The sequence below is a fragment of the Crocodylus siamensis genome, chromosome 1, assembly GCF_052110815.1.
Source record: "Crocodylus siamensis isolate JL-2025a chromosome 1, ASM5211081v1, whole genome shotgun sequence".
In the NCBI taxonomy this organism is placed as follows: domain Eukaryota; kingdom Metazoa; phylum Chordata; order Crocodylia; family Crocodylidae; genus Crocodylus; species Crocodylus siamensis.
Genome location: NC_143395.1, coordinates 119,253,122 through 119,270,792, shown reverse-complemented (window position 1 = coordinate 119,270,792; position 17,671 = coordinate 119,253,122). Strand labels below are relative to the sequence as shown.

General features: G+C 42.3%; 1 protein-coding gene across 2 annotated transcripts in view; it reads right to left on the bottom strand.

Annotated features, from left to right (window-relative positions):
- ESR1 (estrogen receptor 1) overlaps positions 1-17,671 on the bottom strand; it is a 215,894-nt gene that overhangs the window by 119,985 nt on the left and 78,238 nt on the right. For both annotated transcript variants that reach the window (XM_090041560.1, XM_090041559.1), the window contains one exon: positions 11,353-11,469. In XM_090041560.1, coding sequence (XP_089897686.1) covers positions 11,353-11,469 — 117 coding nt within the window. The remainder of the gene's footprint in view (positions 1-11,352; positions 11,470-17,671) is intronic.

Below are 17,671 nucleotides of genomic sequence, written 5' to 3'. Positions count from 1 at the left end.
GTGCAAGCACCTACTTTGGACTCATTAAAAAAACATTTGGATGCTTACCTTGCTGGGATCATTTGACCCCAGCAGACTTCCTGCCTATGGCAGGGGGGCTGGACTCGATGATCTTGCGAGGTCCCTTCTAGTCCATAATGTCTATGAAATCTTTTAAATCTATTAAATTACTTCCAGTTCAAATAGTACCACTATAAAGTAAGAGCAGTGTCTCACAGAACATAAAGATTTTATTGGTATGAGAAACCAGCATTGACAGCCAATAAGGTTAGGGACAGATGTTCAACAAGCTTGATCCTGAATTGATTCAGTCTTTGCAGGTTAGTTTAACCTGGCTAGGTTTAACCAGTTTGTAATTATACAGACATCCCCTCTGGACTGAAGAAATGCAGGTACATGCCTGAAGTGGCTCAGACTAGAAGCCAAGAGACACTAGAGCAGCTCTCCCTTTCCTCCTACAGTGCTGAGCTGAGGTGGGGCGTGGCCAGGCCCTGGCAGGATGCTCTGATTAGGAAGTTCTCCCCCACCCTCCCCTGATGCTCCTGACCAGTGACAGAGCCAGCATGGAGTTACACAGCATTTATTTACAGAGAAGGGACTTACACAGGGAATAACACAGCATTTATCAGCCCATCAAGAAAACAAAAGCTTGTTTCATTAGTTCAAGTTCTTTTTAAACAACTTTTTTCCAAGGAAGGAACAGAGAGATGTTACCAGCTGACCTGCTGATTAGCTCTAAAAAGACCTCAGCTGACACTGTCCTGTCTGCTTTTGTCCTGCTTGCCTTACACAGACACCTCTCAGCCTTAGCTAGCATACCACATGCTGGCTATGGTCTGTGCTGTGGGATACGGGAAGTGGGGATCCCTGCTTGAGCAGGGAGTGCGGGGTGGGGGGCAGTGAAGGAAGGGGAAGTCAGGCAGAGGGGCAGGACCAGCCTGTTCTCTGGAACAGACAGCCCTGTCCAGGGCTGAAAAGCATCTATGATGCCGGGGGATTCTGGTTTAAGTTAAACCAGGAAGGGGTGTGGAACAGACATTGCTTAAACTGGTTTGACCCAAATCAGTTAAGTCTGATACTACATTCAACCAGGTTTATTTCAAACTGGTTTCAGCCATTTTCAAACTAGTTTATGTGCACTGAATGTCTGTTTTGTTACAGGTTTAAACCAGTTTCTGATCACTTAAACCAGCTTATGAATGTCTGTCCCTAGCCCAATAGTCTTGCAAACTAATAAACACTCCAATCTTCAATTTTTGAGAAAAATTATCTAGAAATTAGCAAAGAACCATCTCTAACTTCCCCTATGAACTGCCAGCATCCCAGATATTTCCTAATTGGGTTCCAAGCCATAGGGTGAAACTGAAAGTACGTGGGCATAGCATAGCCCATCTTGCATGGGTAACAACAGGAAGGAGGCTGCAACATTACAGACATATAAGGTATATAAGCCCATCAGGGAAATTCATTACAGTCACTCAGGTTATTAACAATTACGTTGAAGCCTGTGCTGCCCCATCTACATTGCTGTTACCTTTGTTAGCTTGACTAAAGTGAACAAGGTCACGCCTAGGTGTACTGCAGTCAGATTATTTTTATAGTTTAGAAATATCTTAAGAGAGAACCCGAAGCAGTTTAATTGAGGGGAAATTTTCTCTTGCCTGTGAACAAGGAGCACACATCCATGCACATTATTCTGGCTGTCTCTATAATGACTGATGAATAAGAGATAACTCAATCAACTTTGAATGGAACTGGGGACGCCAAGAATTAATTTAGGCCCTTCTCTCATACTAAACTCAAGGGGATTGTGATAGGAAATTGTTCCACTGCCTAAAATGCCCTTACTCAGAGAATCACACAAGACTCATACCTCTTCATTATCTATTTTACATATAATTTATTTGTATTACACACAGTCATCAGTCATTTAAGGACAATATTAATATAAATATATGTATGCACCACAAAGCTGCAGGTGATGTCCCATATCACATCTGCTTGGCATCAAGCAAAAACAGCAGCATTTCCATGCAATCCCAGTGTTCAAGCCACAAACACTTCAATGAGTGACAAACACTTCATATAACCAGGAGTTGTCAAGATTTGGTTAAGCTACACCTCAAAGAAAAAAAAAATCAGTCCTGAGAATCCAATTGCACCAGTATTAAGAGACAGAGAAAGATTGAAGCCAATTCATTTTGGAAACCTCAAAACTTCTTAGACTAAATTATCCACTAGAGTATTATTAATCTAATATCCCATGATGGCAGTACCAGAATTGGATGCTGTATATTAAGCAAGAAGGGGTCAGAAGTACTTGGAAGCTAAGGAGTTCTGAAACTCAACAGAAAGACTGGCTTAATTTTCTGAATAAACCTCAAACTTCTTAGGACAGTGCAAGTTGATGACAACCAGGGAAGCTGATGATCTTCTTTAAGGTCCTTGGTTGCATGAAGAAGTTGGGGTAACCCTGCAGTGAGGCTAAATTCTGTGCTTATCCTAATTAAAGGAAAACAACAGATAAAAAAACCCTCTGTTACCTTTACGTACAGGATTTTTCATTATCATACTTCTTAGCAAAAAAAAGCATGTCATAGTTAAAAATAAATAAGATTTAAATGTAGGTAAATAAACAACTAAGCTCTGCTCAAATAATTCAAACATACATGTGTAAAATATGACAAAAATTATACAACATAAGGAGAAAAAAGTCTTGCAGATATAAACACAGATATACAGATGCAGATGAGAATCACATTTCAATAGAACTGCTCCTTTTGGTTTGGTCAGGAAAAAAAAGAAACTTTGAGATAACCGTACAACTATAAACCATTCTGCACGTGTGTAGATTGTTCACTAGAAATTTCAGTCAAAAGCTTGAGCTCTCTGCCTAGAGACGATTATAAACATTGAGAAAACATTGTTTTAAAATATTTTGGCTACATCCTTTCAATCAATTACTGATTGCAAATGCACAATTTTTCATGTCTATATCAGTGCCTACTGCCTACACTAATTTGTATGAGGACAGCACAGCATGTCAAGTAAATACTATAGAAATTCTTGTCCGACACAACACAAATAGTTTCATGTTGCTAAGCTGCTTTTTTTTTCATTCACCAATTCCTATTTTAATAAAATGTAGCTCTAAAGGATAATTGCATGGCAGACTATAATGTCTGGAGTGTTTCCAGTTGTTGCATTAAACATTTGCTTATCTCTGCTTCTGAGAATGCTTTTAATAATTATCTGGCTTGTTCTTGTTTGGTAGTTTAACAACAGGACATACAGTATTCATAAACAAAGCCTAGCACTCCTCCATAAAAGACAAAAATCAGAAGTTTTGGAAGTTCCTCATGAGTAGGAAGACAAGATGACTTTTTTTCTGTCCTCTGATTTTCAATTTTTGTGTCTTGTCTAAGTGTTCCAGCCTAGCTACATGACACTGAAAGACCAGTACTGGTCTATCCATTTCCAGTTGGGTACCAGCTTCAACAATAACTGAACGGAAGCAAGGTGCGACATGCTAGAAGATATACCAGATATACTGCTCCAAAACAGGGTCTGGATTAAAGTTATTCTCTAATATAGTGCTCAGGATAGTGTGAGTCTAACAAATCACTAGGCTGTCCTGAAGTTTCCAGAGATTACTGCCTTGGGTTCATTATACTAGCATTAGAAGGTGCTTAGGCTAATGTATTAAATGACTTCAACATCTTCACACAAGACAATTCTTTAGGCCTGATTGTGAAGCTCCTGGCTAACTACACATATGTCAGGCTGTCCCAAGGTAGTTTATGGCTCCAAACAAACATCTGGCCACAAACTAGATCTAAGATATAAATCTGGCCACAAACTAGATCTAAGATATAAATTGTCAGTTAAAATAAAATTACACCGTTGTCATAGACTGAATGTTACCGCCTACAGCTTAAGGTTCAAGACTTTGGATATGAAAGTTAATGGAATCAGAGAAGGGGGCTGTAAGGGAAGTAACTGTCTGCCCAAAATAATACCTCTTTGAGAGTCTAATGAATAATCCTATGGCAATTTTTGGCATGGCTTTGATTGACTTTATTTCTTTGCCATCACAAGGCACCATGTGTAAAGCTGCTTTGTTCTTTCTTTGATGAAGGAAATGAAAGACAGCTATAGCAGGGCGTGGCAATATATGGCACATGGGCCAGATCCAACATGCACAGCCACTAGATCTGGCCTGCAGAGCTAGAGGTCTTTGCCTCTGCCCACAACCATGCCCATACTGGGTCTGGGCCATGAGGAGTTCTGCTGGAGCCAGCTATACCTATACCTGTGCTGCTGCTGCTTCTCCCTACCCTCCCAGCTCTTGTCAGATACAAGCCAGGTGGGTTCAAGCATAAGCAAAGGCAAAGTCCTCCAGCTCTGCAGACCAGGTCCAGTGGCTCCGTGGGCCAAGGTGTATGTTGCTGGCTCCTGCCTCAGACTAATGGTCATGTGTGGCCTTGTAAATGCTGCGGTAAAAAGGAACACCCTTTCATCCTCCATGCAACCATGGGGAAAAGCACCTGTAAAATGAGACTAATAATGTGTTATTGACGTATTTTGAGTATATTCTCTGTACTGTGTAAGAGCTAGTTCTACTTAGTTATGTATATTACAGCCTCATAAAGTAGCCTCATGATCTGGAATTTGGCAGTCTTTGACATGTAACTGAGTCAGACGGTTACCAACAGAGCAAATTCACACAATATTGGGGATTTCTTCAAAGCAACAGCTTTTGGAGACACCAGACACACTGTTGAAAATGTCCACGAAACTGATGTGGTCCTCCACAGCTTTGGGTGGGAGTCCCAGAGCACCCTTGAAAAGGTTATGTATTTGCCTCTTTTTTCTATTTTCTTTGCACGTCTGCTCTAAGGGGTCAATTTTTGAAGGTGTTTTCTTTTTTTATCTCTGCCAGATGCTCATCTCCTAGATAAACAATGTCTGTATCAATTACTTCCATCAGCATGATACTGAGGCTTCCCATTTTTCAGGTTCTCACTAGTGAAGCCACAAAGGATCATCACTTAGTCATTTTCTGTCACTACATCATCTTTGTGCTCCTACCACTTGTGATGCACCAGCATCCTACTAGCTGCACGAGTCCCAGTGAAGGGAAATGAATGCTTGGCTATTCCTTTCCCAGAATCCAGCTTATGCTGGTTTTGTGCAAACTCTGACAGCATATCTTATTTGTTTCAGTAACTGTCTGTGATTTTACTGGATTTATGAGCATAGGTATTCTACAAAGATATTTAACATTTCAGCTAAAATAATATTGATACCCTCTCGCTCTAGCACTTTCCCAGGTCTTTACTTCTTTAAGGGCATTCCTGGCCATTTCTGTTTATATTTAGAATTTCAATGTATCGAACATCTTCTTTAATCCACGCAGCATTATTGGTGTGACTAACTAGATTATCCTCATATTTTATTTTCCAAAACATGATTCTCTTCCATAGGTCTGGAATATGTGGGTCTGTTTCTACTGATCATTTAAAAATATTTTGAAATAATATTCTTTAGTCTGTGTTAGAGTTGATTCTGCATGTGTGTCTTAATTCTGTTCACCAATCTTAATTGTTTTTCCGAAACTAGTGTTTTCCTATTTTAATTCTTCTGTGAATTTATTATAGTATTTGTCTCCTGCATAGTTCTCAAACCTCCTCAATTATGGAAGTAGAAAATGGTTTGTTTTTCTTCAGCTAACTGGAACCAATGGGCTGTGATTTTATCCCTATTGTTTTGCAGACTCCTTTGGTAGCACCCGCTATTCATTACTGAGCTTCACTGATATTATGGGTTTGGCTGCCTAATGTAAATGTAAAAAAGAGACCAGGGAACAAGGAAGAGGAAGTGCGACTCTGCGGTCCAGTGAGGAACAAGGCAGTGGCCTCCAGTCCCTGCTACCAGGATCCTAAACCAACTAAATTGTTTCCCTTGCAGTTCTGAGTTGGATGCCTATGCTCCGAGGAGTTGCAGAAATTCAGGCATACCCCTGAATTAATCCACACATCCCTATCTACTACCTATAGACATCCTGCTGAGCAACTGAGAGATTCAGGTTGCCCTTGGGTCACTCAGGTCTCCACATTCATAGAATCATGGAAAGTTATGGCTCGAAGGGACCTCAGGAGGTCAATTAGTCCAACCCCCTGCTCAAAACAGGACCATCCCCAACTAGATCATCCCAGCCAGGGCCTTGTTAGCTGGGTTTTGAAAACCTCCAAGGGTGGAGCTTCCACCACCTCCCTGGGTAACCTGTTCCAGTATTTTACTACCCTCCTAGTAAGATAATTCTTCCTAATATCTAACCTAAACTTCCCTTGCTGCAACTTGAGACCATTGCTCCTTGTTCTATCATATTGCTCCTTGTTCTTCCAAAATAAAAGTGTTGTGTTCACTGTACAGGAAACCTGGGTGCCTAACACCTTCTCCACTCAAGGAAAAATAGTTCTACCCTTCCCACTCTTTGTTTGATATGCATGAGATTACTAGTGGGGTTAGTAAGCAACTAGTTGACTACAGAACGTAGAAGAAAAATCAACTCCTTTCAGATCTTGTTATAATTAACTGTCTCTTAGACTTTAACAACCGTGAAAACAAAATTGATAGGTTGAGGCGTCAAATATATGGCCTGTGATCAGATCAATCTCATCTGTAGGACCTGATTTAAATCGTGCTTTTGCATTTTTCATGAAAACCACAAAATTAAGTAATTTTCAGGAAAAATGTGATTTTCAACAATATCCTCCAGGAAACATCCATATCATGGCATTTTATTGCAACAAGATGGCTCCTGCAGGCTGGGGAAAGCAAAAGCCTAGTAGCCCAAGGTGGGGTTGTGGGGGAGAGGTCACAAAAGGGTTGGGGGGAGAAGGTAGCTTGGGGATGGGTAGGGGAGGAGCTGTTTGCTCCTCTGGGCAGGAAAACTGGGGCTTCAGGGGTTGGGGGCAAGGGGAGAGAACATACACATGGAGAAGCAAACAGCCCTTCCTCCACCTGGTGCCAGGGCCATCTGCCAAGGCAGCCCCTAGGAGCCCCAAACCCCCAGTGCCCCAGTTTTCCCACCTGAAAGAGCTAAGAGCCCCTCTCCTACCCCATGGGGATGGAGACATAGGCTTTTCAGCAGTGATCACAGGCCTTGGGGGCAAGGTCTCTGCTACTGCCATTAAACCTGGCCCTAAACCTGCCTCCTCAGCCAGTCAGGGTGTGGGAGGGGGTGTCACAATCTGGGCATGAAAATGGCAGCCCCTGCCACAACTGGGCCACAATATTAGCATGCCGGGGTCATGATTTAAACCAGGCCCTGCTCATCTGATGTATTTAAAGTACCTGCAGAATATATTCAGATTATGCTGAATCTCAGCTTTTATATTAAATAAAATTTTCCTGCCCCCACAGTGGGGATGAGCCAAAGGTAAATAAATGCAGCATTATCTTCCTCACTCTGCAGTCAGCCAAGGAACAGACCAGCTTCAGAATTATGAAATCATCAGCTTTAAACTAATCTTAATAAAGTATCAAAAAAATCTGTCAACAACTTTGTACTGCTGATCATTTTAAAATATGGAATAGGGATGGAGTAAAAGAGAAGCTCAGAACAATGGAATCTGGGGAACTGCTGCAGGAAAGGAAGTAAAAAGGGAAAGAAGGGAAAAAATAAGGAGAGAAACACAAATAAGGAAGAGGAAGAGAAAGATAAAACATAACAGGCATGTCTAAAGAGTGAGACATTTTATTGTGTGTGATACTGAAATTACCAACATGCTTATACATACTTACTAAATTATTATTCTATGGAAACAAAGTTTCCCATCATTATAACTGAAGTTTCTGCTGTGAATGAAAAGCGTAGGGGGTCCGAATTTGATGCCCATGAATCAGAGGTAAAAAAATTCAGTTCCTCTCCAAAGAATCAGTACAGTGGCTCTACTGAAGACAGTAGAGCCACTGTCTAATCAACGCTACTCAGAGGAGATTTACCTCAGCTGAGGCAGTCATTCATGAATGTAACTGAGGTTTGAAAAGCTGTCTATAATGGGCTTTGCCATTTAAGTCTTCTGGGTTCCTTTGCACGTTGCTTGCTCACTCACTCTCTTTCTCCTGCTCTCTCTCTCATTTTTCCTGTCTTTTGTTATCATCATGTAATTTATATTCAGATAGCACCCAGAAGTCCTAGTTAAGGGTTAGGACTCATATCATAAGAAGCTGTCTGCAAAAAAGATTACTTTTTCCCCATGTATCCTGAAAAAAGACTTTGGCTCAGTCTCATCTCTTTCATTTGGTCATTCCCAACAGGCCTTTGACCAAGAAAGCCTACTGCTCGATGTCCCTAATTAGTTACGTGCAATGAAGGGACTGCACTGATTAAGTACTTGAAATGTACCAGAGTAGCATGAGTCTTCAGTTGTTCCTGTTATATCAGGCCTAAATACATTTCAGGCTTAAACCTTGAACCAATACCAAAAAGAAAATGGAGGTCAGTGGAGCCTAGTACTAAGAATAAAATAAGTTCTCAGTTATTCTTCCTATTAAAGAGGTGGACAGCTGTATTTTTACACAAAACAAGCTGTAATGCCCTTAGATTTGGGTCCAGTTATGGATGGGTACTACGATCCATTCTGTAGGTAACACACACAAGGTTCACTGAACCCAGATCCTCATTAAGAAAATTAGCTCCTTCTGGTACAGCACAGAACAGGGGTGGGCAAAATACGGCCCACAGGCCAGATCCAGCCCATTAGGCCATTCTGTCTGGCCCACAGAGCCCCTAAATATTTTTTTTTAATTTAAATATTTATTTGCCTCTGGCTCCTGTCAAAAATGACAGGAGACAAGGGCAGTATGACCCAGGGGAAGCCATGGCAGGCCCCTGGAAGAGCAGGGCCTGCCAGGCCCCACTCCTGCCCCAGCTGGAAGCCCCTACCTAGCAGAGGCTTCTGGCCTAGGACCATGGGGCTGTTCCCACCTGTGCCAGAGCGGGAAACTCAGGTAAGAGGGGGATCGGGGCTGTGTACACTGGTCCCTGCCTGACCACAGGGCTAGAGCAGGGAGCTGAGAGCAAGGGAGCATGTGGGAGCCAGCACTGGTGTTCTGGGGCCAGCACCATTGGGGCCAAAAGTGGGGTGGCTCCCCTCTCTCCGTGCTTCGGCACACCAGCCCAGCTCCACAGAATCCAGCCAGCTGCACCCCAGACTCCTGACACCCTGCTCTGTGCCCTGCCAGGGCACTGCCCGGCTGTCACTGGCTCTCAGCCCCCCCGTCCAGCCCTGGGAGCAGTGCAGGGGGTGCCTGGGACCACTTGGGGGTGGCACAAGTTAGTGGAGACATGGCCCAGGGCATTGGAAGTGCAGGGAGGTAGCGCAGAGTTTGAATCACGTGCCTGAGGCTTGGGGCAGCAATGGCCTGGCTGCCCCCACCATGAGAGGCTCTAGTGGGTGCCACCACCCCAGGGGTAATGGCCCCAACACCCCTGCACACCCCACACACTATGCAAGGGTAAGACTGCATTTTGAGCTATTATGCAATCACTTCTACATATAAAGCAGAAACACACACATATCAGGACAAAAATATATATGTTTTTAATTGAATTAAAATATAATATTATGGGTATTTGATTTTTAGAACATAATTTGTCTTCTTTCCAGTTCTAAGATAAGAAACCCTCTTCCGTGAAGGAGTACTTTCACAGGCAAGGGGAGGGACTGCCGGTGGCAAGGGTCAGAGGTCAGGGGTGGGACTTCTGGCCCCAAGATGGCGACCAGGGGACAGGGCACCTGTCAAGGTGCAGAGCTTCTCATGCAGCCCTCGACAGCTTGCCAAAATTCACTAAGCAGCCCTCCGCCTGATATAATTGCTCAACCCTGGCATAGAAGAAGCCATTTCTCACTTCAGAAACTAGCTTACATCTAGTAATGATGAATCCAACAGGAACTCACAGGTTTCAGATTACCACTGTAACTGGAGAGCAGGAAATTTCACTGGAGGAAGTCAGCTTCTTCACCATCTTCTTAAACATTTTGTTCTCCCAAACATCTCCTAAGACTTGCCTACATTAAGGTGAACCCACAACTTGGGTTTTCCATTGTCAAGAATTGGGATAACTTTCCAATAAAATTAGTCATAAATACTGAGGAGATTTTTAAACCAATGTTAAGGGAGGCTTAAAAATTTCTACAAGATTGCATTAAAATAGATGTTTTCAATTAACAAAAGTTACTTTGAAATATATTTTCATTAAGATATGTTTACAGCACCATATACCACACATTCATTTGCTGTCTGTGCTGTGGGGGGGGAGAGAAGGGGGGAGCTTGACCCCTGAATATCCAAGGGTCAAAAAAGCCTACAGAAGAAAAGGCTGAACAGCACACATTGGGGCAGCATGCACCACTCAAAACCAGAGGCTGGCCAGCCAGAACTATACTCTGTCTGCCAGCCAGGCTTTGCATGGCAGGATTGCCACTGCTGCAGCCATGGGAGGTCCCCAGGACCCCAGATAAGCCTTCTGGGGCCAGCCCAGTGGTGGCCTCAACCTCCCCTACTCCAATTTTCCTTCTAAAGACGTTACATTGATAATACAGCTATGCTGGGGATGTGCAGGATTCTGTTTTAGCTTTTGGGGGCTAATTCTCTTCCAATGTCACTGTTGCACTAATATATGACCAATGACTTCTAAACAATTCTTTGCAATTTAACACTGTATATGTGAGGTTAAAATAATTCCCCCAGTATTACAGGAATTCATTCAGATGCACTGCCCACTTGTGCAGAGCTATAATGGCAGCTCTGAAGGTGGAGACTCATTTTAATCCATAGAACAAGTAGAGTAAGCAGCTGGGCCCTCCATATGGCCCTAACAATATGCTGCATATCTGACAAGGTAATTTGTCATCCATTAGCCTCAAAAACTGTCCAGGAACCAACTAGGAAGCTTGCTTTAGAAGGGAGCCACCTACCCAGCAGGAACTGAGTGAAAACTATACATTTATTCCATACAAAATACTGAATGGAATACTAAAAATGACTTGAAATCTAAGCTAAATTTCATTAATGATAACCTAGAGCCAGACAAATCCAGAAAATAAATTAATTGTTATGAGCTGTGAAATCCTACCTTCAGTGAAGTCAGTGGCTAAATTCCCATTGATTTCAATAAGACCAAAGCTCTCACTATGCAGTTGTTTATATTCACTACTTTAGTCCCACAGAATCAATTGCTATTTTCACCAGGAACTGTGTCAATTGTCCAGTGAACTTAGAGGGCATTAAGTTAACCAGCCATCTTTGCTAAAATCTTGTGTTAAATCACTGTGTACATACCACCTTTCATCATTCCCACTTCATAGCACTTTCGTAGTCGGCAAGCTTGGCAGCTCTTTCTCCGGTTCTTGTCAATGGTACACTGATTAGTAGCAGGACACATGTAGTCATTGTGCCCTGTAAATCCAGAGGAGAAAGAAAAAACAATTATAAATCAAAAAATATATGAATGCAGATGCAAGTTTCTATAATGATTTATTTTAAATTTCTCACTACAGCTCTAATCACAAGGAATTGAATATCTCTGCCCAAAAAAGGCACGCTAGGGTTATGTTTATACTTTCATACAAAAGTGATGACAGTGGATATATAGATAAGTCTGAACCTGTGCTTCCATTCTAAGTTTTGCTTTCAATAAGTTACACTAAAGTGGCCTAAAAAACACAACGATGACAATTATGTAATAAAAAAAGAATGATACTACAGTTTTATTGTCCACAGAAGAGAGATAGCAAGACTCCTGCGTTCTATTATCAGCCACTAATGTGTGTAAACTTGCGTAATTTATTCTCTTCATGTTTAGTTTATCCAATCTGAAAAAATAAATAAAATACTACCTAACTCACTCATTGTGTTGCTGTGAGGATTAACTAATTGCAAAGTACTGTAATGACCCTCAGAATAAAAGGATTACAATAGTACGGTAATGTTGGAGTGATGTTGTAGCCATGATGGTAGAGGAAATATGTGAGAGGCAAAAATGTTTCAGGGGAGTGATATATTTTATTAGATCACCTATATAGCTGGAACAGATCTAAGACAAGTTTTGGAGCATAAAATGCAAGAGCTTACATAAAGATCTCTCCCAACTACACAATTGATGCATTAAAAATTAACACCCCTAAAAAATTCTTATCTCAAGGATTACAATATATTTCAAGGATCTGTCACACTTTGGGGCTGTGAAAAAAACAAAACCATATAATTTTTAAACGTTGAACATTTAAAATAATTTTAAAACATTGACAAGAAATAATTGACTATCTTGACTATCTGCATTGTATGTCTATACAGGCTCAAACTCAGGTTAGGTCCCTGGTAAGTTTCACTTAAAAAATTGTCATTTAAAAATGTGTAAGTATGTTTAAGACCATCTTCTAATGGCATCCATTCCCTGTCACTGTGAGCTGCATTCTTCTCAATCATTAGAGCTGACGCTTCTTGATTTTTGCTGCTGACAGTTACTGGGTATTTCAGCCTATCACAGTAGAGACTATTACGTTCAATAGGTTTCTATTCCTGATAAGTTGTATTAGACTGATGCACAAGGAATATGTTTCTACTGCCTGTTTAAAAACAATTTTTCCAATCAGAGAGTAAGTTTGGCAAGGATGGAAAACAGTCCAAATGATTTTACCCAGTGCTCTTTAGTCTCACTACTAAAGAAGACAAGGTACAGCACAAAATGAAACAGCTTTACTGTAGAACTGTTTGTTCTTTTTTCAGGTCAGGGATCCCTGAGGTAGAGTGGGGTGGGAGCCTGACAGAGGCCTTGGTCTTGTCAGATCCTCTATCCTTGATTACCATACAAATTAGAAAGTACAGAGTAGAAATGACTATCAAATTACAGCAAGAACATCTGCTGTCCCATACTATGTTATTGAGATCCTGTCAAAATAAGCAAAAAACTGTAAACTTACTAACATGATGACAGTAGACCACACACTGTCCGAAAAGACAGACGTGTTAATTATTATTATAATTATTATTATGTGTAAGCTCTCGTTAATTGAGTGGTATGATTAGAACAACCTGAATCAACAGACTTTGATGCAGGACCAAATTAAAGAAATAGTTCAGAGAGATTACCTTAATCTAAAACCACCATTTTGCACTTCTTTTTGGTCTTATACAATGTGTTATAGACAGACAGACAGATCGATCCTTATACAGCTGAAACTGTTCTTTGCTTAACTTATTTTTTATATCTATATATACATACACACACATATACATACACACACACATATATACATATACATAGCTATATTTTTATATCTATAGATAGATTTAGATCGATATCGATATAGGTATAGATATAGATATATAACATAAGTTAGGAAAAGAACAGTTTCAGATGCATAAGGATATATCTATTAAAGGAGGAAAATGCCATGTTTAATTAGTTTGCCAAGTATATGATCAAGTTAAACAAGTGTGCCTACCCTGCAGCACACTAACTGGCACAAGAAGCAAGGGGGGGGGTTCCCACTTTTACACAGAAAATCACAGGGGTCAGGGTCAGAAGCCAACAGGCCAAAGGAAGGGAACAGTTAAAAAGTAAATAAATATCAACACTGTGGTAAGATATATGCAGCACCCCCCCCCACATACATACACACACACCCCTCCAGAGGTGTCCCCAAACAAGCCTTCAGTCCCTAGAGCACTCAAACAGCAAATCTGCTTTGGTCCCCAAATCTAAAGCCAGCTCTTCAGTCCACAGTCCTGGCTGACAGAGCCAGCGAGATCTCTAGCTCCACTGTTCACTCCTCTGTGTAGGGCTGACCAGGTGCCATGTACACACTGCTTTCTCCTCCCTTTATTCCAGCCTCAAGCTTCCTCTTCCTTTTTCCCTTGACCCTAGTCCCTGGGGCTTCTGGGAGTTGTCCAAATTAAGTCATCACAGCTCTGCAGACTACCCACTGGTTCCTCCTTCTGTTACACACTTACATGTACATTACACAAGGTTAAATCATTGTAAAACATAGCCTCATTCCTCAGCCTTGATTCATAAACTAGATTTGACAGTTCTGAAATGGGGAAGCAGGAAGAACCAAATGCACTTATGTCTTTTTCCTTCTAGCTTGACTTTTAAAGACCAGGTTCTCAGTTCTCTGGAAATCAATATGTGATCCCACACTGGAAGAGCCAACAGGCTCCAGGTCCTTAAAGAACTTAAAGAATGCCCACTGATATCAAAGTTAAATATGGGTTTCCCTCAATTTATGTGGGTTCTTTACATGAGAATTCACTCTTACGCAATGAGCATATTTAGACCCATAATTCGTTACATGCAAAGTAAATTCACTCTTATGCGATCAACATAGATGCCCCCCCCCCCAAATGGGTAAGTCTTTGGGAGGAGGGGAAAGGGCCACGGTTCCACTCACCCCAGTCTCTGCTGCAGTGGCCCCAGGAGTGGCTGGCGCCAGCTGCCTGAAGCCGCTGGGCTACACCATGCTCTGCCTGGCTCACCCCAGCTCTTGGGCTGCACCATGTGCAAGCGGCTGGTGTTCGCTGCTTCTGTGGCCACTCCAGCACAGGCTACGGTGAGACCAGACAAGCAGAGGCCCAGGCAGAGCAGGGCGGAGCACTCACCCCACCCCCGGCTTCAGCGGCCCTGGAAGCAGCCAACACCAGCTGCCTGCCATGGGAACCTATCCCTATTTGTTACATTGTAAAATGGGTTCACTTTATGCAAATTTGATATATGTACCGTTCTCCAGGAACACATGTACAGCATAAATCAAGGGAAACCTGTATACATTAAAGTGTTTTGTTGAACTAGGGCCTATTGTGGCTGATTTTTAAGAAATATAGTTTCATAGTTTCATAGTTTCTAGGGTCAGAAGGGACCTGAGCAGATCATCTAGTCTGACCCCCTGCCATGGCAGGAAAGAGTACTGGGGTCAAACGACCCCAGCAAGGTGTTCATCTAACCTCCTCTTAAACACCCCCAGGGTAGGAGCCTGCACCACTTCTCTTGGAAGTTGGATCCAGACCCTAGCCGCCCTGACCGTGAAGTAGCGCCTCCTGATATCTAACTTAAACCTACCCTCTGCCAGCTTGTGACCATTATTCCTGGTCACTCCTGGCAGTGCTCGGGGGAACAGTGACTCCCCCAGTGCCTGCTGATCCCCCCTGACTAGTTTATAACAGGCCACAAGATCCCCCCCTCAGCCTTCTCTTTTGGAGGCTGAACAGGTTCAGGTCCCGTTGCCTCTCCTCATAGCGCCTGCCCTGTTGTCCCCGATCATATGAGTGGCCTTCCTCTGGACCCTCTCCATGCTGTCCACATCCCTCTTGAAGTGTGGCGCCCAGAACTGGACGCAGTACTCCAACTGCGGCCTGACCAGTGCCGCATAGAGGGGGAGGATCACCTCCTTGGACCTGCTCGAGATGCATCTGTGGATGCATGCCAAGGTGCGGCTGGCATTCCTAACTACCTCCCGACACTGCTGGCCCATGTTCATCTTGGAGTCAATGATGACCCCCAGATCCCTTTCCGCCTTCATGCTGACAAGAGGGGAGTTCCCTAACCTGCAGGTATGGTGCCAGTTGTTCCTCCCGAGGTGCATCATAAAAATGCTATAGACCCACCACTACAGTTGCTTCCATCATGCTGTTCAGTCTGGTTGTCTGTATTGTTTCTTTACATTGCCACTCTGTTTTTGGATTGGGATCTGGAAGTATGATTGGGGTGGGCAGAAAGGTTTGCCCTCCTGGATGACAGAAAGGGAAACAAAATCGGGTAGGGTAAAGTGAAGTTTTAAAGTTCTGGCGAGTCTATTGTTGTTGTTTCTTACCTTCCAGGCTGTTTCTTATAAGCTATTCAGAGACCTCCTGGGTAGGGTGGGATATAAATCTAAATAAATAAATATGACTCTGGGCTTGGTTGAACCTTAGACCCTAATGTAAGGAATATACCGGCAATGAATATTGCATCTTTACATACATTTTTTTTTTTAAACTGGCTTATTTATTTTTAGCAGCATTAATATTATATCAGGACCTAAAAAACAATATGAAAGACCTAGTCCTTCTCCAAAGTACTCATAATCTAGTTTTAGAGGAGGTAACAGTAAGCATAAGCAGCAGGAGAAAATATTATTTGGGGAGGCTGGGCAGTGCAGGGCAAGCCCACCTGACCCTGATCCTCCCTCCTGCAGGGCCATTGTGGGGCCAGTGCACGCTGGTGCTGTACATGTGGTGGCGGAGGAGTGCACAGCAGGGGGCACTGGGTATGGTGCTGTGGCAGAGGGGCCTGGCAGTGGCACTGGAGCTGAAGCCGGAGCCAAGCCAGCCCAGTTTGCCCCATCAGACCCATCTTTCTGCCACCTATGACAGTAAGAAACATGTGGAAGAGGAAAGGGGCTTGAAGAAACATAACAACAGAAATAAGATTATGGTTAAGATCAAGTTTATTCTTAAAGATCAAAAATCTTCTCTCGTGGTCTAGAACATTTCTTATTGAAGCATGACATTTAAAGGCATTAAAACACTTGAGTTGTGAACCTTTCACTTTTCATCATGAGGCCTGTGGCAAAGGTTTAGGTCCATTGCATTCCTAAAGGATTTGCATCAGACATTCCCTGTGAAAGGCCTATGTGATAGACAAAGGCTCTGATCCCACTGGAAATGGATGGTGAAATTCTATTTTATTTCAGTCAAGCTAAGTAAGAATCAACATACCAGAACTTGTTAACATTAACCCCAAAATGTGTTTTGTTTAATTAACATGAAAACACATACAGGCATACCTCGGAGATATTGCGGGTTCGGTTCCAGACCACCTCAATAAAGCGAATATCGCAATAAAGCGAGTCACACTAATTTTTTGGTTTCCCAGTGCATATAAAAGTTATATTTACACTATACTGTAGTCTATTAAGTGTGCAATAGCATTATGTCTAAAAAAAACAATGTACATACCTTAATTAAAAAATACTTTATTGCTAAAAAATGCTAACCATCATCTGAGCCTTCAGCGAGTCGTAATCTTTTTGCTGGTGGAGGGTCTTGCCTCGATGTTGATGGCTGCTGACTGATCAGGGTGGTGGTTGCTGAAGGTTGGGGTGGCTGTGGCAATTTCTTAAAATAAGACAACAATGAAGTTTGCTGCATCGATTGACTCTTCCTTTCACGAAAGATTTCTCTGTAGCATGCGATGCTGTTTGATAGCATTTTACCCACAGTAGAACTTCTTTCAAAATTGGAGTCAATCCTCTCAAACCCTGCCGCTGCTTCATCAACTAAGTTTATGTAATATTCTAAATCCTTTGTTGTCATTTCAACAATGTTCACAGCATCTTCACCAGGAGTAGATTCCTTGACTTGCTCGATGCAGGGTTGCCACAAACCTTCAATTTGTAAAAAACGCAATATCTGCGAAGCACAATAAAGCGAAGCGCAATAAAACGAGGTATGCCTGTACACAAAAATGTAATCCACTGAAGGATTCGAGATATCAGACACTGTTAATTAGATCACAGCCAATATACAGAACCAAAGAATCATGTTGTAACTGTTATATACATCATATATAGCCAGTAGGATTACATGAAACTATTGCACAGATCTAGCTGAACTGATTCTT